Raw genomic sequence first — 25,183 nt, forward strand, 5'->3', positions numbered from 1 at the left:
TTCTCCAGGGTGTCATAAGCCACTACAACTCCTCAGTCCCATACGTTTAACTCAGCAATGTGGCTGGGAAAGAGTCTTAAATCATAGGGAGGGGAAGAGAAGAAAATCATCTGGAAATTGCAAGAATGCAGCTTATGTCTTTGCAACAACTGAAGTTTTTCTGCTCTTTGCCACTACAATGTACTAAAAACCATATGCTAAGCCGTTTGGAGTATTGTGATACAATGGAATATAAATCTGGCCCTCTTAAGAGGAGAAAAATGCTGTTAATGTCCTAAAGAAAGAATTCGAGTTTGTCTTATTGACTAACATACTGCATTGCAGTACTATACCAGGCAAGCAAAAAAAAAAAAAAATCACTGGCCCGGACAATGAGAGCATTCAGTTGGCATCTTATATTTGCAAGAACTCGAGGTATTTTTTCTTCCTTTTGGCTGGATCTGAAGGACTTACCATTGTTCAGTATACCATCAATGAACACAGTTCACACCCCTCATTGAGAACGCTGTGGAATTTATAGATGACAAAATATACCCCAATTGGTCTCGGACTCATCAGCCTCTTCATCCTTCAATAGGCTTTTTATTGGAGTTCCAATACAGCTCACTCTGAAGAGAGGCGAGAAATATGACCACGAGGAAGTGATGTAGGGCGGTCTCCTAGTTCATTTGTCTGCCCAGCGAGGCGGTGGTTTATGCTTGTTTTCCTTCCGCTTCCCAGGAAGGGAGGAGAGTAGCCAAGACTAGAAGATGAAGCCTTGCTTTAGAGGTCAGCCTTCCGGGGGTTTGCTTGATGAGTCCACCACAAACTGGCTGGGTATAATCCTGAACCTGACCGGGTGAAATGTCATCCTTCAAAGGGGATTTTGTGTCTGTGTCCTCTGAACACTCAGGATTGCTGCAGGGGTGATTTATCCCTCTTGGAGGACAGGAGAATAGATTTACCTAAGAGGACAGAGAGAGTCAGGGTCAGGACTTGAGCTCTCTGAAGTTTTGATTCAAAGAAGGGTTTCAAGAAGATGAGAAAAATCAGAAGGTTTTGTATCCATCAAATGACTTTCTTTCTAGCTGCTTAGAGAATTGACAAGGCAATAGCCTTTGTCCTCTCAGTCTCTCTGAGGCAGGCAAAGAGGAAAACCTGGAGGATTGTTCCCTATTGGCAGCTGAGGAAACTGAGGCTCGGTTGGTTCCTAAGTTGCTCATTGAAAATTTGGGCCTAAGGAGGTTTCCACATTCTGGGTTCGCTTCAGTCCCCTATTCCCTCATCTTGTGGCCCAGACAGGTGAGTACAGATAGAAAGCTAAAGGAGGTCGGCTATTGTGGATTAAGAAAATCCATTTTCTCCGACCCCCTCCCCCACCCAGCTGCTCATCCTTCCACGGGGACCCTGGAAACAGAAGCAGAGGGAGGTCTAGTAACTCAGCAAGTTAACAGAAATGGTGGCAATTGAATTTCACCTTTTCCTGAAACTTGAAACCCATCCTAGATATACTATTTCTTTCTTCCCCACAGGACGGCGTCCATACCAGGTGCTCATGGCCCGTGTTCATCCAGGAGAAAGCAATGCCAGCTGGGTAATGAAAGGCACCTTGGAGTTCCTCGTAAGCAGTGACCCCATTGCTGAACTCTTGAGGGAAACCTTCATTTTCAAGATTGTCCCTATGCTCAACCCAGATGGTGTCATCAATGGCAAGTGAGTCCTCCTGTACTTTCTCTCCTGCCTAGTCACCATGGAAACGTGCAGCAAGATGCAGGTAGTGGGTGTGACCTAAGAAGTCTATCCCCTCTGGCTCTCTCCAGCTTACTTGTTAACTACCAACTCATAGTCACATCTCACTTGGATGTGTGGTTTGGGGGGCAGGGAGATTAAGAATTCATTGAGCTACCCGTTTTATTTCACTTAGTGGGTATACGCCTGTCCATCCATGAATATAGCATTGCTAATTATTCAGTTGAGATTCCCAAGCTATGTGATGAGAGCAGGTGGTTTTAAGAGGGAGTAAGAAATCCTTATGAGTGGGTTGACCAGCTGTCTTGCTTTGTTTAGAGAGTCCTGTTTTTTGAGGGTTTGTTTCAGTGTCCTGAAAAAAGTTCTTGGAACACACTGAATGTGCCAGGTTTGTTTTTTTTTAAGGAGGATCTTCTTTTGCCCCTGATAATTGTTTTTACGTGATCATTGTGGGCAGGGAAAGTGTCTATCAACTCTGTGGATTGTGCTTTCCCAAGCATTTAATCCAGTCTGTACACATGGTAAGTGCTCAATAAATATCACTGATTGATAGCCCTTGGCATGGTTGTCTCATTCCCTGCTGGCAAGGAGGGAGTGGGGAATGTCAAATAAACAGTGGAGAAGCAGGGTGGCCTAGTGGAAAGAACACATGCCTGAAATCCCAGCTCTGCTACTTGACAGCTGTTTGACCTTAGGCAAATCACTTTACTTTTCTGTGCCTAAATATCCTCATCTATAAATTGGGGTTTAAAATCCTGTTCTCCGGCCTATTTGGACTGTGAGCCCCGGTTGAGACAGAGAATGTTTCTGATCTGATTATACTGTATCTATCCCAACGCATAATATGGTGTTTGGCACATAGAAAGAGTTTAACAAATGCAACTATCATTATATATTAAGACTTTAGATGTTTTAGCATTAAAGATAAATACCAGTTAAATAGGTTGGACACAGTCTCTGTCCCACAGAAGTCTCACAGACTAAGTAGGAAGGAGAACAGGTATTGAATCTCCAATTTACAGATAAATAAACTGAGGCATAGGAAAGTTAAGTAATTTTCCAAGGTCGCCCAACACTCAGGTGGCAGAGATGGGATAAGAACTCAGGTCTTCTGACTTCCAGGACTGGGCTCTTTGCATTAGGCTATGCTGCTTCTGGCCTTGGCCTTTAGTGTCATGGTTTTTCAGTCCGTAAATCCAGACACTGCTGAGGTGCCTATATGACAAGAGTCAGGGGTAACATACTCCTCGATACTGTCTATCTCTCCACTGACCTCTTGCCCATATCTGCCTCTGGCCTGGAACGTCCTCCCTCTTCATACCCCACAGAAATTAATTACTCTCCCCTGCTTCAAAGCCTTATTGAAGGCACATCTCTTCCAAGAGGCCTTCCCTAACTATACCCTCTTTTCCTCTTTCCCCTCTTTCTTCTGCATCACCTGCACTTATTTACATTCCTGTAATTTCATTTATTTATAGTAATGCCTGTATCCTCCACTGGATTGTAAAGCCATTGTGGACAGAAAATTTGACTGTTTCATTGTTTTGTTGTACTCTCCCAAGAGCTTAGTACAGTGTTCTGCACAGAGTAAGTGCTCAGTAAATTCAATTAACTGACTGACTGACTCCCAAACATGGGATCAGTCCAGACAATGGGACCCCTAAATAATTATGGTATTTGTTAAGTGCTTAGTAGTTGCCAGACACTGTCCTAAGTGCTGTCTTCTAAAACAGAGGACAGCTGATCGATTGGACAAATCCATGGCAATTGTGCCACTCTCCATGGTGCCAACCCTGCAGTCCCTCAGGCTCTACATCCGGCTGAGATGTGGACACAACCTTGTTAGAACAGTTATTGCTGTCCCATAGCAGAGAAACTGAGACAAAGAGCAGTGAAAGGCGATGGTGGGATTAGAGCACCTTCACTTCTGCCTCATGAACAAGACCCCCCAGCCAACCCATCTTTCAGTCCCCCTGCCTCTAGGAGCAGAAACCTCTCTGAGAAAGCAGTGTTGTTAGCAGTTTGGACTCTCAGCAGCAGCCAATGTTAGAGGTCAGCTTACCCTTGGGGGCAAATTTGCTCACTGTGTGTGAAGCATGTAAATTTAACTCACAAGGCTGCCCATCCTGAATAGGACAGGAAATGAAAGAACAGATTTGGGGGCTATTTCTATTTCCATATCTCCCTGACCAATCAAGTTCTTTTCTTATATTTCCCCATTCATGAGTTGTCCTGTTACAGATGGAAAATGGTTCTCTGCTACAGATTACTAAAACCCTGGCATAATGCACCTGGTGGGATCTTTGTGGGTGTCTCCTCCCCAAGGAGTTTGGACTTTAAGACCTACTAATCCCAGCTCTGTCACTTGTCTGCTGCGTGACCTGGGGCAAGCCACTTCACTTCCATGTGCCTCAGCTACCTCATCTGAGAAATGGGGAACCCTGCATGGGACAGAGACCATTTCCAACATGATTTGATTGTATCCACCCCAGAGCTTAGTACAGTGCCTGGCAAATGATAAGCACTTAATAAATACTATGGTTATTACTATTATTACCAGCTTGCACTCCGTGGAAATATCCCCTGGATTCTTTCTTATTCCGTTTCACGCTTGCAAAGTATTTCATATATCCTTGCAACATGCCCATGAGGGAAGGAGTTGGGGCAGGAGAGCTGAGAATACCAGATCTATTATATTAGTCCAACGCCCATCTTAATAATGTTGGTATTTGTTAAGCGCTTACTATGTGCAGAGCACTGTTCTAAGCGCTGGGGTAAACACAGGGGAATCAGGTTGTTCCACGTGGGGCTCACAGTCTTAATCCCCATTTTACAGATAAGGGAACTGAGGCACAGAGAAGTGAAGTGACTTGCCCACAGTCACACAGCTGACAAGTGGCAGAGCTGGGATTCGAACTCATGAGCCCTGACTCCAAAGCCCGTGCTCTTGCCACTGCGCCACGCTGCCATCTTCCCTGACGCAATTTGCCACCACAGTCAGAGACAAAATAGGAGGATGAATGGACCGTTGATCTCATCCAGAATGCCCTTGCTTAGGTTCTACATAAACCCAGATTTCCTAACAAAGCCATCAAGCCTTTGAAAATGTATCTTGTGTCAAACCAGGAGATGCAAAGTGACACCCAATCTGGGGAAGAAATGATTTAAAGGGCCTCATCAAAGTTCCAAAGTGACTCCAAATACCTTTTCTCAGGGACCCATGAGGTCAAGGCAAACAACCCTTAACAGAAATGTTTGCCCAGAAATGGATAGATTGGTTGGGAAGCTTCAGGTTGGTGGATTTGTAAGGTCTGAGGGTGGCACATGTCACCCTGATAATCACACCAATGGTAATAATAATAATAATGATAGTAATAATAATAATAGCATTCCCTTGTGCATCACCCTTGCACTTGGGTTTGAACCCTTTATTCAGAATTTATGTACATTTCTGCAATTTATTTACTTATATTAATGTTTGTCTCCTCTAGGCTGTGAGTTCCTTGTGGGCAAAGAATGTGTCTACCAACTCCAATAAATGTACTCTCTCAAGTGTTTAGTACAGTGCTCTGCACACAATTAAATACACTTGATAGATTGATTGATGTGCCAAGCACTGTGCTAAGCACTGGAGTAGCTATAAGAACATCAGGTTGGGCACAGTCCCTGTCCCATGTCAGGGAGAACACTGTGGTTGAAAGAACAAGATTGTGGTCTTTGTGGTACCGTGATGAGACCCCCCACCCCCAATGTGGCCTAGTGGATAAGCCACAGGCCTGGTAGTCAGAGGACCTGGGTACTAATTCCAGCTCTGCCACTTGCCTGTTGTGTGACCTTGGACAAGTCACTTAATTTCCCTGTGCCTCATTTCCCTCATTTCCCTGTTTTTCCTTCTACTCAGACTGGGAGCCCCATGTGGGACAAGGATTGTATCTGGCCTGATTAACTTGCTTCTACCCCAATGCTCAGAACAGTATTTGACACTTAGTAAGAACTTAACAGTCACTATTAATAGCCCTACCCCCCAAAAATCAATCCCATTTGCAAAAATACCACCCTAAGGTATGTAGCTAGCTCTTCCTCTCCTCTCACTCTCCCCAGCACCTTAATGATCTGCACTGTCATCCCTCTAGAGCAGTGAGAAGCCTAGTTTGCATCTCAGCTACCAGCAAAGAGTGGAACTTCTGGGACATGCTGAATACCCTTACTGATACCAGTGCATTTCATTTGAATGGGCTTAGCTTCTGGAGTGCATTAAAATGTTTGCATATTTAATGTGGTTACAGAAATATTCAGTTCCACCATATGAAAGAGATATTGCTTCCTCAGAAAATGAAGTTTTTTCTGGCTGTTCCCCCACCACCTGTGCTCTAATTTTGGCATGTATCCATGACAGGCAGAGATGTAGGGGTAGTTTCTGAATCATTACATTTTTTTAATGAATTATCTCCTTATCTTTCTCTTCCTTTCCCATCACTCTCACCCTTCCCTCCAGTTTCTGGAATGCACACTAGCTGGGAAAACCCAGTTCCATCTCAGTTCAGGCAGCATGGTTGAAGGCCCAGGGTGGGTGGGAAGGGAAGAGGGAAAGGCCGAGGAGTCAGTTCCAGAAGAAAATCAGTCCATACAATCCACCCATCCTGAATCTATCACTCATCATTATTGTTTCCTCTGGATTCCCAGCCCCTAGAGGAAAGAGACAGGGACATTTTTGCTAAATCACAGTTAGAGATCAGTCACTGGACACTTAGTAAGCAGCATGGCTTAGTGGATAGAGCATGGGCCTAGGAGTCAGAAGGAACTGGGTTCTAATCTTGGCTCCACAACTTGTTTGCTCTGTGACCTTGGGCAATCACTTAACTTTTCTGTGCCTCAGTTACCTCATCTGTAAAATGGGGATCAATCGCCAGCGTGGACAGGGACTGTGTCTAACCTGATTAACTTGCATATGCCCTAGGGCTTAGTATTTGGCACACAGTAATAGCTTAACAAGTATCATAATTATTATTAGTTTTAGGCTTTGGTGGGTCTTTGAGATAGGAGGATGGGGACTCCTCCTTAGCCATTCAGAAGATGGTTCTCCTCAATTGGGTGCCTTTCTGAATCTTATTGGCCTAAGAGGACTGAAGTTCATGGGCAGGGGCCGCAGACTACAGGGTGTCGCCTGAAAGCAGTAGGTTCTGTGTCGTTATCCAATTCTTAATAATAATAATAATAATAATAATAATAATAATGTTGATATTTGTTAAGCACTTACTATGTGCCGAGCACTGTTCTAAGCGCTGGGGTAGACATAGGGGAATCAGGTTGTCCCACGTGGGGCTCACAGTCTTAATCCCCATTTTACAGATGAGGGAACTGAGGCACAGAGAAGTTAAGTGACTTGCCCACAGTCACACAGCCGACAAGTGGCAGAGCTGGGATTCGAACTCATGAGCCCTGACTTCAAAGCCCATGCTCTTTCCACTGAGCCACGCTGCTTCTCTAATTCTTCCCATTAGACTGTAAACTGTTGGAGGGTGGGGATAATTTCTACCAACTCTATTGCACTGTACTCTCCCTAAGACTTAGTACAGTGCTTGGCACACAGTAAGTGCTTCATAAATGCCATTCATCATCAACATCATTATCATCAGTGATATTTATTGAGTGTTTACTCTGTGCAGAGCACATACCAAGCACTTGGGAGAGTACAAAACAACAGATTTAGTAGATATGTTTCCTGCCCACAGTGAGCTTATCATTGATTGATTAATTGATTGGATTGATATCTTCTCCTCTGGTGCTTTTTCTTTCTTTTTTTTTTTTTTTGACATGGCAGATATTTCTACTGCTGCTGCTTCCTGACTCTTTCCATGGTTGGCAGTTCCCACCTTCTGGGGATGGAAAGCTTGGGGGCCAGAGAAGGATGGGAGGAGAGCAAGCTGTACTTGCAAAGGAGAGGTGTTAAGGGAGAGCCTTGGACCTTCTTCCATCTTCCTCCCTCTTCTTTCTCCTCTTCCCTTCCTCTTTCTGCCCTTTTACTCATCCTGCTGCATGAATCTGGACCTGGTACCCCATCATAGCACCCCCTAAAAGTTGGCTCCTCCCGATTTGGACAAGATTAGGGAAGAGTGGAGCCTATCATTTGGATATGTAGAGATAAATAAAAGCAATGAAAATGGATGTAGAATAGATGGAAGGTGTGGAGCATCCTGGAAGGCAGACGTAAGAGTTTAGGGTGCAAGAGACCTGGGATATAAATTCAGGAAAGCTGAGATAAGGAAGAAGGGTTGGAGCCATTTCCTTAGCAAATTTGCTACAGCTGAGGCTTTGAGGGCTAATCCTTCATCACTATAAAGGGAGGCTCTATCCGGGTCCAATGAGGTGATGTGGAATGTTTTGTTGCCTTAGGGGAAGAGGGTGAATCTTACCACCTGCCTGTTTCATCACAGGTAAGATGCCCCAAAGAGACTATCAGAGAACCTGGATTGTGGGTGGTATGACCAGTTCCCACTGGACTCAATTTGTTTAATGAGCCGAGTGTCAGCAAGTACCTCTGACTTGGGAAGATTTGCTCCTCTAAACCTCCTGCTTGGTCATAGAGGTTGAATATTTCCTTTTTCTCCTCTCCCTCTTCTTTTGCTGGCTTGGCTTTTCTTTCAGTCTCCCTGCTCCATCGTGGGCACATAGTTTTCAGGACAGAGGGCTCCACAGGAACTTGGGTAAGAGGGAGAAGTGAAAGAGAAATGGAGGTAGGGAAAGGTGGGTCTCTGCTCTCTGAGACTATAACCTGAAAAGCTGCATCAGACACCCACTTTGGGAGTAGCAGAGGGGAGCTAAATTGAGAAAAGTAGTCTGAGCCTGGGTCCTGTGTTTATACCTGTCAATGGGCAGGGATTGTCTCTATCTGTTGCTGATTTGTACATTCCAAGTGCTTAGTACAGTGCTCTACACATAGTAAGTGCTCAATAAATACTATTGAATGAATGAATGCCAGCAAAATCAATCTGCAGGAGCTCCATGGTGTAGGTCCTGCCCATCCCAACTTGATGACAGTGATAATAGCAATTGTGTTATTTTTAAAGTGCTTACTATGTGCCAGGCACTGTACTAAGCACTGGGGTGGATACAAGCAAATAGCATTGGACACAGTTTCTGTTCCACAAGAGGCTCACAGTTTTAATCCCTGTTTTACCGATGTGGTAACTGAGGCACAGTGAAGTGACTTGCCGGTCACACAGCAGACAAGTGACAGAGCCAGCATTAGAACCCAGGTCCTTCTGACTCCCAAACCCGTACTCTGTCCACTAGGCTATGATGATGTGATTGCATTCCAGCGGCAGCAAGGGAGAAAAGAAACATAAAAGACCCCCTGCCCATCCTAACTCTTCCTCTGACACTTCCCATCACCCTTTTTCCTCTGACACTTATAAGGCATCCACTAAAACAGACTATCCTGGAGATTTTTTTTTGGTGTGTGTGTATGGTATTTCTTAAGCACTTCCAATGTGCCAGCCATTGTACTAAGCACTGCGGTAGATATAAGCTAATCAGGTTGGACATAATCCTTGTCCCACATAAACCTCACGATCTTAATCCCCATTTTACAGAGGAAATAACTGAGGCCCAGAGAAGTGAAGTGACTTGCCCAAGGTCACACAGCAAGTATTATAGCATTTTTGCATCTTTTATGGGTCCTGGAGCCTGTGGGTAAGGGCTTTCCTAGGACAAGATTAGGGAAGAGGATGGAGGGGGTCAGAAAGTTTTCCCAGGCTCTCATCCTCCTACCATATTTTCCTTCCTACTGCCCCTCCCAAGAATTTAGCTCCCCAACCCAAGAATTTAGGTACTTCCCCCTCACCCTACCTCTGCAGCACTTAACGAATGTATCCTTCCAATTCAGTTGTTACTCCTACCTACAATTAATAACTAACTATAATAATAATGTTGGTATTTGTTAAGCGCTTACTATGTGCAGAGCACTGTTCTAAGCGCTGGGGTAAACACAGGGGAATCAGGTTGTCCCACGTGGGGCTCACAGTCTTAATCCCCATTTTACAGACGAGGGAACTGAGGCACAGAGAAGTGAAGTGACTTGCCCACAGTCACACAGCTGACAAGTGGCAGAGCTGGGATTCGAACTCATGAGCCCTGACTCCAAAGCCCGTGCTCTTTCCACTGCGCCACGCTGCTTCTCCGATAATAACAGTAGTCATTGTTCAGCACTTACTTTGTGCCAAGCACTGTATTATTAGCCACTAGAGTAGACACTAGTTGTACACCGTACCTCTCCTTCATGATTCTTACAATCTAAGTAGGAGGTAGAACAGGTATTGAATCCCCATTTCACAGATGAGAAAACTGAGAAGCCAAGTGATTTGCTCAAGGTCACACAGCAGGTAAGAGGCTCAGCTGGGATTAGAACTCAAGTCCTCTGACTCCCAGGCCCAGGCTCTTTCCACTCGACCACACTGTCTCAATTTATTTTAATGTCTGTCTCCTCCATTAAAATGTAGGCTCTTTGAGAGCAGGCATCATGTCTAACTGTAGTATTGTGCTCTTCCAAGTGCTTAATGCAGTGTTTTGCACAAAGTAAATACTCAATAATTACCACTGATTACTAGATTGATTTGAGGGGTTTCTTTTCAATAATCCATGACTTTTCATGTTTGAGGATCAATACTTAATTACTTTCAAAGTGTCAGTCTCCAAATGCATGTCTTTTGGCATTAATATCTGCTAGTCTTGTTAGTAAAATCACTTTAATCCACTCCAATCCCTTTAAAACCCTACCTTGGAGCATTCAAGGCACGAATGGGGACGGGTACCTGACATTAGGGCTTCTCTTTTATCTTGAGAGAGCCTCATGTGGGGCAGGGACTGTCTCCAACTTGCTTATCTTATATCTCTCTCTTCACTTTGTACAATCTCAGCCCCCACTAACAAATAACACCATGATTATCTCCATTGTCATGCGAATCCGATTTGTACTAGCACACTCCTACTATTCTTAACACCTAAGTGCTTTTCAGAAAAAAAAATAAAGTCTGAAAAGAATGGACAAGGCTGCAATGAGTGGGGTGAGCATTTAGGAGTGGGAAGAAATGTTGTTTGCTTGTCTGGCCTGCCTCTCATTCCCTGCCTCTGTCTTGGACCTCCCTCCCACTTCATATCTCCCAGACCGTAGATCACCCCGCTTTCAAAGCCTTATTAAAATCACATCTCCTCCCAAAGACTTTCCTCAACTAAGCCCTCATTCCTTTTCTCTTCTGTGTCACCCTTGCCCGTGGATTTGTATCCTTCAGCCAGACCACCTTCAACCCCATAGCACTTTTGTTCATATGCATTATTTATTTTAATGTCTGTCTCCACATCTAGACCACAAGCTCCTTGTGAGCAGGGACTGTGTCTACCCACTTTTATATTGTGCTCTCCAAACAGTTTAGTACTGTGCTTTGCACGAAGTAAATGCTTGATACATATAATTGGTCCATATGCTTATCATTTTTCCTGCCAGAAGAGTTGGCATGGGAATTATTTTGGGTGATGAGAAATAAGTTTAGGAAATGTTAAATTCTGATGATAGTGCATTTCTTCCCTTCTCCCCTCAGAGGAAAATTAAAGATTTTTAGTGAGTCTCACAGGGGACAGGGACCACGCTTAATTGTCGCTGTGTATTTTCTCAACAATTGATGTATTGGGCACTTAATGTGAGCAGAGTATGAGGCACTTGGGAGAGTATAATACCTCATTCATTCAATAGTATTTATTGAGCGCTTACTATGGGCAGAGCACTGTACTAAGCACTTGGAATGTACAAGTCAGCAACAGATAGAGATAGTCCCTGCCCTTTGACGGGCTAACAGTCTAATCGGGGGAGACAGGCAGACAAGAACAATGGCAATAAATAGAGTCAAGGGGAAGAACATCCCATAAAAACAATGGCAAATAAATAGAATCAGGGTGATGTACATCTCATTAAACAAAATAAATAGGGTGATGAAGATATATACAGTCGAGCTGATGAGTACAGTGCTGAGGGGGTGGGACGGGAGAGGGGGAGGAGGGGAGGAAAAGGGGGGAAAAGAGGTTTTAGCTGCGGAGAGGTGAAGGGCGGGATAGAGGGAGCAGAGGGAAAAAGGGGGGAGCCCAGTCTGAGAAGGCCTCTTGGAGTGAGTTTTAAGTAGGGATTTGAAGAGGGGAAGAGAATTAGATTGTCGGAGGTGAGGAGGGAGGGCATTCCAGGACCGCGGGAGGACGTGGCCCAGGGGTCGACGGAGGGATAGACAAGACCAAGGGACGGTGAGGAGGTGGGCGGCAGAGGAGCGGAGCGTGCGGGGTGGGCAGTAGAAAGAGAGAAGGGAGGAGAGGTAGGAAGGGGCAAGGTGATGGAGAGCCTTGAAGCCTAGAGTGAGGAGTTTTTGTTTGGAGCGGAGGTTGATAGGCAACCACTGGAGGGGTTTAAGAAGGGGAGTGACATGCCCAGATCGTTTCTGCAGGAAGATGAGCTGGGCAGCGGTGTGAAGAATAGACTGGAGCGGGGCGAGAGAGGAGGAAGGGAGATCAGAGAGAAGGCTGACACAGTAGTCTAGCCGGGATATAACAAAAGCCTGTAGCAGTAAGGTAGCCGTTTGGGTGGAGAGGAAAGGGCGTATCTTGGCGATATTGTAAAGGTGAAACCAGCAGGTCTTGTTAACGGATAGGATGTGTGGGGTGAACGAGAGAGACGAGTCAAGGATGAAACCGAGATTGCGGGTATGAGAGACAGGAAGGATGGTTGTACCATCCACGGTGATAGGGAAGTCTGGGAGAGGACCGGGCTTGGGAGGGAAGATGAGGAGCTCAGTCTTGCTCATGTTGAGTTTTAGGTGGAGGGCCGACATCCAGGTGGAAACATCCTGGAGGCAGGAGGAGATGTGAACCTGAAGGGCTAAAATAACATTTGGCAAACATTTCTCCATTCCTCAAAAACCTTCATTAGTTGCTCATTCATCTCTGCATCAAGCAGAAGCTCCTAACCACTGGCTTTAAGGTCCTCCAATAGTTCTCTCTTGCTCTCTCTCTCTCTCTCTCTCCTACCAATCCTCTCCCTTGTCCACCTACATTCCAGCTTTCACTCTTCAAATATCTCAAGCTAACCTGCTCACTGTGTCTCCATTCTCTCTGCCCAGAGCCTCAGGCTAAAGGTCGACAATCTCTAAAGAGAGGTTTTTTTAGGATTTGGGAGACATGGTCATGTTTGAAGGCAGAGGGGAGGAGCCATTGGAGGTTAAGTGGTTAAAGATAGAAGTTAAGGAAGGGAGGAGGACAGGGGCGATGGTTTTTTATAAGGTGAGCGGGAATGGGGTCCGAGGAGCAGGTGGAGGGGGTGGCACTTGCGAGGAGGGAGGAGATCTCCTCTGAGGATACTGCAGGGAAGGATGGGAAAGTAGGGGAGAGGGTTGGTGGGGGGGAGGGGAGAAGAGGAGGGGTGACTTTGGGGAGCTCAGACCTGATTGTGTTGATTTTTGTGATGAAGTCGGTGGCCAGATCATTGGGGGTGAGAGATGGGGGAGGGGGAGGAACAGAGGGCCTAAGGAGAGAGTTAAAGGTCCGGAACAATTGGTGGAGGTGATGGTCATGGGTGTCGATGAGGGAGGAGAAGAAGTTTTGCTTGATGGAGGAGAGGGCAGAGTTAAGGCAGGAAAGGATTGAGGATAAATACAGCAGAGTTGCAGACATGTTCTCTGCCCACAATGAGTTTACAATCTAGAGACTCCCAGCAAGCAGTACAGTGCTTTGCATACAGTAAGTGCTTAGTAAATAGTACTATTACCAACAAGCAGCAGACTAATGTAGGAGCTCACATCATGAAATTACTCCAATCCAGCCACCTTAAGGTTATTTACAGTGCCCATTTGGATTTGGCTAACAATACATCCGTGCGTTTTCCTCAATTTAAAAGGATGAGAAAGAAAGCCAGTTTTCTCAAATGGATTTCAGTCTTTCCTTGCTTACTTTGAATGGGAGGAATCTTCCAGAAAATGGCAAATGTGCTACTGATATTAAGGAGAGAAGTTTTTCAGAGAAAGGGTGGGGGGTTGGGGGCAATGAAGAAAAGTTAAGTTCAAGAGAGTGGAAATGATTCAGTGGCCAATTCCAATACTGTTACCATCTTGTCATGTTGCAGAGTATTGGTCCTCTGGGCTGGAGGATTTGCATAGGCCAGTGGCCTAGGGGCTTGGGATTGTATTTGAAATGAATATTTTTCCCCCCATCTTCTCCTTCATTTCTACTTCAGAGGCAGCAGGACTGAGTATTTTGTTTGCTATCCCCATGCCTAGCACTTCTGAATAAATATTGCTATTTATTATTACCTAAATTTAGGGTTATTAATTATATCGGTATAAACCTAATTTATATCACCATAAACAGCAATAATAAAAGCTGCCAGACGCTAATACCCAGCCAGCTCTTTGCCAACTGGGCCTGAATTTGCTAGGTGGTTTTTTTTTCCCACTTCCCAGAAGTATTAAATTAAAAATGATCCAGTGTTGCAGGATCATTGATCAAATTGGGGCTGGAAACTTGCAGCGAAATGTGTTCATTTTAGAAAAGGCCCTGTTCAGTGGTTCCTAGGATCCTAGAATCCCGCAGCTGGAAAAAATCTCAAGAGGTCAGCTAGTGCAGCCCCCTGCATCCAGGCAGGTGAAGAATAACTCCTAAAGAATAAAAGTGTATCTGATTTTTCCTTAAAGGTGACGAAATTTGGAGATTCCACAGCACCCCTCAATTGCCCATCCCAGAGTCAGAAGGTCATGGCTTCTAATCCTAGCTCTGCCACTTGTCTGCTGTGTGACCTTGGGCAAGTCACATCATTTTTCCAGGACTCAGTTACCTCATCTGTTAAATGGGGATTGAGACTGTCCAACCCACTTTGCTTGTATCCACTCAAGCACTTAGAACAGTGCCTGGCACATAGTAAGTGCTTAACAAAAGCCACAATTATTTATTATTATTGTTATCATTCTAGCCATCAGAAAATTCTTCCTTCTATCCAACTGACATCTCTTATAGTTTCAGTTTAAGCCTCTTTCCTCCTACTAAATTCTCATGCTCCACATGAAAACTATTCATATATTTGCTCTGTTGAATCAGCCCTTGGCCTTTTTGTCTCTTAATCACTTCAATTCATATAATTTTCACTTAGTCATTCATTCATTTATTCACACCTTCAATCAGACAATGTTTTTTTTACTGAGTACCTAGTCTGTGCAGAACACTGCTCTAGGCAGTAGGAATGAGTATTCCAGAAGTAAAAGACGGGGTGCCTGTCCTGAAGGAGCTCCCAATCCGATAAGTGAGACAAGCAGATATAAATTGCTTATATCCGATGTGAACAGTAGGAATTATGAAAATGCAATTGATAACAGCAATAAAATGAGTAAATGGAGTTTGTAAATCAATATATATCCATAAATTCTCAGCAGCTGTTGGAACCAGGGATGGGAGAAAAGGCTCCTGGAGGCCCCAAGATTATGATCCCCATGTAGGGCAAGCACTGTGTCCCACCTGATTACCTAGTGTCTACCTCAGCACTTAAATGCCACAATTATTAGTATAATTATTTTTGGAAAAGGGCTTTCAGGAGGGCTTTAGAACTGGAAAAAGATGTGGGCTGGTGGGTTTGCAGAATAAGTTGGAGGCCAGGGAAAGGGTCAGAGGTGGGAAAGTCATGGAGAAGCACAGTGAGAAAGTGAGCTTAGGAGGGACAGAGAGTGTGAGCTAGGATGTGATGGGTGGAGAAAGCTCTGGGGGAGAACCTTGGAGCTAATGATTAGGACCGACTGTTTTCATAAGGAGGGAAATGGAGGGCCACTGACCTATTTTCCATCCCTTTAATCATTTTTGACACTCTTCTTCATACTTCTCCAGATTTCCCACATCCTCTGTACAGCATGGTGAGCAAAATTGGACTCAGAGCTCTAAAAATAAAGAGCTGACTGGTGCAGAGGAGTAGGGTAGGCTCATTTCCTGACTCTTGTATATCACTCCTGCTGATACATCCCAGGAACTTGTCAGTTTTCATAACAATGGCACAGCTTCTGGGCCTCAATTGGGGTTGCCTGCTGATATTTTTCTGAGTCCTGATTTGGGTGCATTGCCACCTATATCAACAGGAGCTCCTGGGTTTCCTAAGGGGGGAGGAAAAAAACAACGCTGGATGTTGTATTTCAATTTTGAAGGCACTGTGAGCTTTAGTTTCCTACTGGCTGAGTGTGCACTGGATGGGTGCCATAATAAATATGATTTTCATAATAGAAACATCTAATTTTGAACCAACTTGGAATGAAGAAAGAGAGCAGCGTGGTCTAGCAGCAGAAAGAGTGCAGGACTGAGAGACAGGAGACCTGGGATCTAATAATAATAATAATAATCATGGTATTTGTTAAGCACTTACTATGTGCCAAGCACTGTTCTAAGTGCTGAGGAAGATGGGGTAATTAGGTTGTCCCATGTGGGGCTTACAGTCTTAATCCCTATTTTACAGATTAGATAACTGAGACACAGAGAAGTTAAGTGACTTGCCCAAAGTCACACAGCTGACAAGTGTTGGATCCAGGTTTAGAACCCAAGACCTCTGACTCCCAAGCCTGTGTTCTTTCCACTAAACCATGCTGCTTTCCCCCCACTTACTTGTTGTCTGACTTTCGGCGTGTCACTTAACTTCTCCATGCCTCAGTTTATCTGTAAAATGGGGGGTTAATACCTTGTTCTCCCTCCCCCTTAGACTCCGAGTCCCATGTTGCACAGGAACTGTGTTTGATCTGATGGTACTGCAACTCCTCCAGCTCTTAGCATAGTGCTCGACACCTGGTAAACACTTACCCAATACTATTATGATTAATATAATCAACTATAGTAAAAAATAATACTAATACTACTGCTAATTATAAATCAATCGATGGTATGTACTGAGCATTTACTGTGTGCAGGGCACTGTACTAACTGCTTGGGAGAGCCAAAACAGCAAAACTGGTAGACCTCTTCCCTAACCACAAGCAGCTTTACAGTTTAAAGGAGGAGGCAGATGTTAAAGTATGGACATGTGCACAAGTGCCTTAGGACTAAGGGTGAGGTGAATATCAAGTATTTAAAGGGTTCAGGGGTGACCAAGTACACTGGAGATAAGAGTAATTAAGGCTTAGTTGGAAAGCCTCTTGGAGGAGATGTTATTTTAGAAGGGCTTTATAGGTGGGGAAGAGTGGTGGCCTGTCATATATGAAGGAGGGAGTCCAGATGAGAAGTAGGATGTGGGCAAGAGGTGAGTGGTTAGATAGATGAGACTGAAGTAGAGCGAGTAGGTTGGTGTACTTTGAGTGAAGTGTGCAGACTCAGTTGTAGTAGGAGGTCAAGGAGGCAATATTCTGTGCCAATCCTATGTTTCTGGGGACACCATAGTGTCATCACATACTGCTGGGTTTTTGGGTCCCTAAATTGCTGCCCCTCTTCCGCTGCCAATCCAGAATCCTGATATGTTAAGAAATTGACAGAACGTTTTGGGTTCTCTTTCAGTTGATCAGTGCAAATTGAGAGAAGCAGTTCTGACCCATCACCACTCTGGTGCAGATGTCAATCCAGTAGGCTCCTGGACCAATTAGAAGGCTCACCTAAGGACACACACACACACACACACACACACACACACACTCTCTCTCTCTCTCTCTCTCTCTCTCACACGCTCTCTGCAGTGGTCCAGAGCTCAGCCTTTTTTTAATGACATTTGGTAAGCACTTACGATGTCCCAGGCACTGTAGTAAACAGTGGGATAACTACAAATTAATCACATCAGGTTGAACATAGTCCATTTCCCACATGGGGTTCACAGATTTAAACCCCGTTTTACAGATGAGGTAACTGAGACCTAGAGAAGTTAAGTGATTTTTCCCAAGGTCACCCAGCAGAGAAGGGGCAGGCCTTGAGTGACCTCAACAGAAGAGCCTCCTGCCTCCTACTTACTTATAAGCAACCTAAAAGCACTGGTTTAAAATCCCTTTTTATGTTTGTAAATGAGAGCATTAGTCATTTTTGATCTATTTTATTCCAACAGACTTTTTCTTTTCCATTATCATAGAAAGGGAGTCTAGCTTTAAACTTGTTTTTTCTTTTAATCTACTCAATAAATCCAACTAATGATAGCACTATCATAAGAAACTAAAGGTACCAAACACCTAAAATCTTTGGTAATCCAGTCCCTCATCTGTACCTGGACCTACCAGACCCTTTCTCTGGTTGCCATCCTGATAAAAAAATTTGGCATTTTGTTTACAGACTGACTCTAACTCCTTGGGTAGAAGGTTGACAGTCAAGAACGATAAATGATTCACCCAAGGAGCTAAGCCTCATTTGTATACAGAATCAAGAAAAGTGGGGAGTGATGAGGCCTAATGGAAAGAGCAATGGCCTGGGAGGCAGAGGGTCTAGGTTCTAATTCTGGCTCTACCCCCCAGTCTACAAGGTGACCCTGAGAAAGTCACTTTACTTCTCTGTGCCTCAGTTTCCTCACCTTTATATCAGGATTCAATACCTGTTCTCCCTTCTTAGATTGTGAGCTCCATGTGGGACTTGAGGTTGTGTCCAACCTGATTATCTTGTATCTACTCCAGCGCTTAGGATAGAGCTTGGTACATAGTAAGTGCTGGCAAAGAGCAAAATTTGTATTGTTATTTATACTGCAGGTTCCCAGGAGAAGGCTCTCCATCTGGAGTTAGGAAGAACTGCCTTTTATCTGCAGGAGACATTTTTGACTTTTTAATGGTATTTGATAAGTGCTTACTATGTAGCAGGCACCATACCAAGTGCTGGGATAAATACAAGCTAATCAGGTTGGACATAGTTAATGTCTCAAGAGAGGCTCACAGTCTTAAATCCCCATTTTACAAATGAGGTAACTAAGGTACAGAGAAGCAAAGTGATTTACCTAAGGTCACACAGTAGACAAGTGACGGAGGTGGGATTAGAACTCAGGTCTTTCTGACTCCCAGGTCCATGCTCTATCCACTAGGCCACTCCTACACTGGGTCTCCCAGAAGGGGAAATTAGAGTTTATAAAATGAGACACTAAAGGTAATCCAAAAACCCCAGGTTCACTGAAGACATCTTATCCCAAGTCCACATTGCTTTTCAGGTGTTTTTTAATCTTTCAGCACCTCTGTGCCCCTAGAAGTTATTTATTTTGTTTCCTCATTGTCTACGTTTCCATTTTTGCCAATATCCTCCCATGTACCTTCACTCCTCAGGAACAAAAACATGCTTTTCCATACCATCCACTTCAATTTCTTCCCTTCCCCCTCCAGACCCAATAATGGCCAAAGAGATAAATAAGGAACATAATTATTTTTGGTAATTAGTTTGTTTTATTTTTAGCATTTCTTTTCTTATATATATATATATATATATAAACATGTATATACATGTTATATACATAAAAATATATATTCACACACATAAACATATAAAACAAATCTTAGTACTAAAGTAATTACCACAAATAAAAAGCCATGAATGTCGTTGAAGGAAGGGGTTGTCAGGGGAGTGATTGTAGCAGGATTTAAAAATTTTAATTTACTTGAGTTGTTCTCTGCCACTCGGCTGAAAACATGTTTAGGAGGTTGTGACTAATTAGCACATGGAAGTTGTTCGTTTTGAAACACATCCTGCCATAATTTATTTCTGGATAATAGGAGTTAGCCTAATGTCACCATCTGGGAAAACCCTTAAGCTAGTCAACCAATATCAGCAGTATTTACCCTACAAATCATCTCATTCTTTGAATTTTATGCTCACAGGCCTGGCAAGTACGTTAAGAAGGCTTAGTCCGTCTCCCCTGACTAACCGTTCAGACTTCACACACACACACACACACACACACACACACACACACACACACACACACACCCCCCATTGTTCTTTGCAGCAATCTGTACTGACCTCAAGTTTTTCCTCATGTAACAATCTCTCAGATTCCTTAATTAACCTCACATCTCCCCCACCTTGTTCCCCCAACCCTATCTGCCATTTAGCTCCTTTTCCTCCCCAACCTGGGTGCAGTTATGTCCATAATTTTAAACTCTGTTACTTTCTCCTACTTGTAATTTATCCTAGTGTCCATTTCCACCATTAGATTGGAAGCTCCATAAAGATAAGGATCATATCTACAATAATAATAATAATAATAATGATATTTAAGTCCTTACTATGTGCCAGGCCCTATACTAAGCACTGGGGTGGATACAAGCAAATCAAGTTGGACACAGTCCCTGTCCCACATGGGGCTCACAGTCTTCATCCCTATTTTACAGATGAGGTAACTGAGGCAAGGAGAAGTGAAGTGCCTTGCCCAGGGTCACACAGCAGATGAGTTGCAGAGCCCGGTTTAGACTTCTAACTACCATTCATTCATTCAATAGTATTTATTGAGTGCTTACTATGTGCAGAGCACTGTACTAAGCACTTGGAATGTACAATTCAGCAACAGATAGAGACAATCCTACCCAGTGACGGGCTCACAGTCTAATTGGGGGAGACAGCACAGCAAAACAGAACAAAACAAAAACAAGCCAACATTATCAAGATAAATAAAATCAAGGGGATGTACACCTCATTAACAAAATAAATAGGGTAATAAATAATATATACAAAGGGGCACAGTGCTGAGAAGAGGGGAAGGGGGAGGAGCCAGGGGAGGAGGGGGCGGGGAAGAGTAGGGGCATGTGCTCTAACCACTACAAACTCTGTTGCACTTTTTCCAAGAGTTTAATAAAGTATTCTAGCCAGAGCAAGTGCTTAATAAATATCACTGACTGATAGATAGTTTAAAATCATTTTCTCTTTTGTCTTCAGTGGTAGAGATGCATTCAGATGTCTGAGGAGTCCATCTCCTCCTGGCTTGGAGTTCTCAGCAAGTGTTGCATGGGATATACCTATACCAGGCTTTTCAGCTTCTCGTGCACTTGAATAAGATCTTACCGCCTGTAGTTCTATCTTTGAAAAATGGTGTACTTTATAAATAGACACTGTCAGATTTAAGCACTTTGCCATTTTTCAAGGCTCTGATGGTATTTGGTGACTTTCTCAAAAGCTAGAGCAAAACCATGCCTTTACTCAATCCCAGCTTCTTCCTCCTAGGACCACTCCCTTCATGTTGAAAGACTGGTCCTGAAGTCCATCTTTGAAAGGCACAAACCTGCCATTATCACAACTCCTCCCTCTCCTCCATCCCATATGATATTATTATTATTATTATCATTGGTGTTATTATGTTTAAGCACTTAGTATGTTTGCTAATATGTATGTTAGTATGCTCTAAGTACTGAGGTAGATACAAGTTAGAAACAGCCTGGTTCCCAGGTGGACCTCACACTCTGAGTAGGAGGGAGAAGAGGTATTCAATTTCTATTTTACAGTTGAAAAAATGGAGGCATAGGGAATCTGTGACTTGCCCAAGGTCACCCAGCAAGCAAAAAGCAGACCTGAGATTGGAAGTGATTCCAGGCCCCTGCTCTTTTCACTAGGCCACACTGATTCTGACTAAGCCACCAGCTGCCTAGTGAGAAGCAATGCTTCTCTGTCACCAAATCTGGAGAGGTTTTCCTCCACCTTCTATCTTTCTCTCCATCCAAACGATCTCCTCTCTGATCATCTTCCCATTAGGCTGCTCTAGCAGCCTCCTCACTCTCTCCCAACCTCAAGCTTCTCTCTCTGCAGTCCTCCTTTGACTGCCCTGGCCATTTTTCATTCATTCATTCAATAGCATTTATTGAGCGCTTACTATGTGCAGAGCACTGTACTAAGCACTTGGAATGTACAAGTCAGCAACAGATAGAGACAGTTCCTGCCCTTTGACAGGCTTACAGTCTAATGGGGGAGACAGGCAGACAAAAACAATGGCAATAAATAGAGTCAAGGGGAAGAACATCCCATAAAAACAATGGCAACTCAATAGAATCAGGGTGATGTACATCTCATTAAACAAAATAAACAAAATAAATAGGGTGATAAAGATATATACAGTCGAGTGGACGAGTACAGTGCTGAAGGGGTGGGATGGGAGAGGGGGTGGAGGAGAGGGAAAGGGGGGAGAAGAGGGTTTAGCTGTGGACAGGTGAAGGGGGGGATAGAGGGAGCAGAGGGAAAAAGGGGGGACCTCAGTCTGGGAAGGCCTCTTGGAGGAGGTGAGTTTTAAGTAGGGATTTGAAGAGGGGAAGAGAATTAGATTGTCGGAGGTGAGGAGGGAGGGCATTCCAGGACCGCGGGAGGACGTGGCCCAGGGGTCGACGGCGGGATAGGCGAGACCGAGGGACGGTGAGGAGGTGGGCGGCAGAGGAGCAGAGCGTGTGGGGTGGGCAGTAGAAAGAGAGAAGGGAGGAGAGGTAGGAAGGGGCAAGGTGATGGAGAGCCTTGAAGCCTAGAGTGAGGAGTTTTTGTTTGGAGCGGAGGTTGATAGGCAACCACTGGAGTTGTTTAAGAAGGGGAGTGACATGCCCAGATGGTTTCTGCAGGAAGATGAGAGGGGCAGCCGAGTGAAGAATAGACTGGAGCGGGGCGAGAGAGGAGGAAGGGAGATCAGAGAGAAGGCTGACACAGTAGTCTAGCCGGGATATAACAAGAGCCTGTAGCAGTAAGGTAGCCATTTGGGTGGAGAGGAAAGGGCGGATCTTGGCGATATTGTAAAGGTGAAACCAGCACGTCTTGTTAACGGATCGGATGTGTGGGGTGAACGAGAGAGGACGAGTCAAGGATGAAACCGAGATTGTGGGCCTGAGAGACAGGAAGGATGGTTGTACCATCCACGGTGATAGGGAAGTCTGGGAAAGGACCGGGCTTGGGAGGGAAGATGAGGAGCTCAGTCTTGCTCATGTTGAGTTTTAGGTGGAGGGCCGACATCCAGGTGGAGACATCCTGGAGTAAGGAGGAGATGTGAACCTGAAGGGCTAAAATAACATTTGGCAAACATTTCTCCATTCCTCAAAAACCTTCAATAGTTGTTCATTCATCTCTGCATCAAGCAGAAGCTCCTAACCACTGGCTTTAAGGTCCTCCAATAGTTCTCTCTTGCTCTCTCTCTCTCTCTCTCTCTCTCCTACCAATCCTCTCCCTTGTCCACCTACATTCCAGCTTTCACTCTTCAAATATCTCAAGCTAACCTGCTCACTGTGTCTCCATTCTCTCTGCCCAGAGCCTCAGGCTAAAGGTAGACAACCTCTAAAATAAATCCATAATATCTATATTAAATTATCATATCTAATATATAATCCAGGAAATGTTATAAAGGAAAAATCAACAGGATTTGGCAATAGACAGAATATATATGCATTGATTTATGGTTTGGATGATGCATGGTTTGGACTAGGTATAACACCTGTTACCAAGTAAGATATAGGCCAATATGAATTAAAATTATATTCTACATGTTTTAAAACTGAAAGTAGTCACAGAAAGGCTTTATGTTAATTAAAAGGCAAGTTGAGTTTAATGTTTATTGCCTTGATGCCAGAATTGCAATCTCTTCATTTTAAATTAGGAAAAAGACTACACCACAGTAGAATTAACTTGTACACCACAGGCTCTGCCTGCTACCTGCATCTTACTCAAGCCCTTCCCCACATCTGGAATGCCCTCCATTTTCAAATCTGTTAGACCCTAGTTCTCTCCATCTCCAATCCCTTAATAATAGTAATAATAATAATTAATTATGTTATTTGTTTAACTCTTAAAATGTTCCAGGCACTGTACTAAGCACTGGGGTAGATAAAGAGAATCGGGTTGGGCACAATCTCAGTCCCACATGGGGCTCACAGTCTTAATCCCCATTTTACCAATGTAGAGACTGAGGCACAGACAAGTTAAGTGACTTGCCCAAGGTCACACAGTAGACAAGTGGTGGAGTTGGGATTAGAACCCCAGTCCTCTGACTCTGCTCTCTCCACAAGGCCACACATCTCCAGTAGATCTTCCTTGACTGATTTATAATTTTCCCTGTTTATATCCACCCAAAGGCAACTTTAGGACCATGTATACATCAGTTTATCACAAGTACAAATCCATCAGTGGTGCAGATACTGTGTGCAGAGCACTGTACTAAGTGCTTGGGAAAGTGCAATGCAATAGAGTTGCTAGATTATGTTCTCTGCCCACAAAGATCTAACAACCTGGAGATGAGCTTACAGTCTGACTCCAGTAGCATGTAGGTACATATCTTATATATCTTCTTATAAATGTACTAAATTAATTAGTAGTAATAGTATTAAGTGTATTCCATATGCAAAGCCTTTTAAGTACTGAGAAATAATAGGCAAGAGGGAATTGGATAGGGTCCCTGTCCCGTGGGGGGCTAACAACAGTGGCTCCCAGTGGAAAGAGCACAGGCTTTGGAGTCAGAGGTCATGGGTTCCAATCCTGGCTCTGCCACTTGTCAGCTGTGTGACTGTGAGCAAATCACTTAACTTCTCTGTGCCTCAGTTACCTCATCTGTAAAATGGGGATTAAGACTGTGAGCCCCACAGGGTCCAACCTGATTCCCCTGTGTCTACCCCAGCGCTTAGAACAGTGCTCTGCACATAGTAAGCGCTTAACAAATACCAACATCATCAACAACCTAAAAATAAACATGGGGAGAGGGGACCGGTGTCAGATGCATAAGCAAAGTTGAAACAAAATACAAAAAGCATAAAGACAAAAACTAAGTGTTAGAGCAGAACTATGGGCTCCTTGCAGCTCGAGTCCACGGTCACCACCGTGGCCACAGTGAGTGCTCCAGCAGCAGCCGCTTGGTCTTCCCTAGGTTTCATGATGGCAGTGCCAGGCTGTGGTGTTTCTTTTCTTCCCGCTGGGGTGAGGCAACGCTGTATGGGATGGAGGCTCCTCAGTGACATGTAGGAGAGCCGGTGTGGGATCCTGAGAGGCAGCGGGGAGTTCTGGTGAAAAGGTGCACCGAGGGCCCTGGGTGTCATGTTGGGGGATGGCAGGTACCTAGAAGAGGGACGTCATCAACTGGTGAAGTCCAGTTGTGATAAGCAGTGGCTTAAGTCCACACAGTGGGAGTGTCCAGGTTATTATTATTATTAGTGTTATTCTTTTGTTAATTTCTGGCTATGTGCCAAATACTGTATTAAGCACTGGAATGGATAGAAGTTAATCAAGTTGAAAACAGTCCCTGTCCCATTTGGGGCTCATAGTCTAAGTGGGAGGGAGTAGGATTTAATCCTCTTTCTACAGTTGAGGAAACTGAGGCACAGAGAAGTTCAGTGACTTGCCCAAGGTCACACAGCAAGCCACTGGCAGAGCCAAGATTAGAACCCAGGTCCACGGCCTCCTGGCCTGTGCTCTTTCCACTAGGCCATGCTGCTTCTTATGCTGCTATGGCATGCTGGGAGCAGAACTCTGAGAGTCACGATAGGAATTGGGGGAGTGTGGCCGGTACTAGAAGGTGTTG

At 44.3% G+C, this 25,183-nt stretch overlaps 1 protein-coding gene across 1 annotated transcript in view; it reads left to right on the forward strand.

Annotated features, from left to right (window-relative positions):
* AGBL1 (AGBL carboxypeptidase 1) overlaps positions 1–25,183 on the forward strand; it is a 631,789-nt gene that overhangs the window by 232,495 nt on the left and 374,111 nt on the right. The window contains exon 18 of the mRNA XM_039912196.1: positions 1,512–1,692. Coding sequence (XP_039768130.1) covers positions 1,512–1,692 — 181 coding nt within the window. The remainder of the gene's footprint in view (positions 1–1,511; positions 1,693–25,183) is intronic.

This window comes from Ornithorhynchus anatinus, chromosome 5 (genome assembly GCF_004115215.2).
Source record: "Ornithorhynchus anatinus isolate Pmale09 chromosome 5, mOrnAna1.pri.v4, whole genome shotgun sequence".
NCBI lineage: Eukaryota > Metazoa > Chordata > Mammalia > Monotremata > Ornithorhynchidae > Ornithorhynchus > Ornithorhynchus anatinus.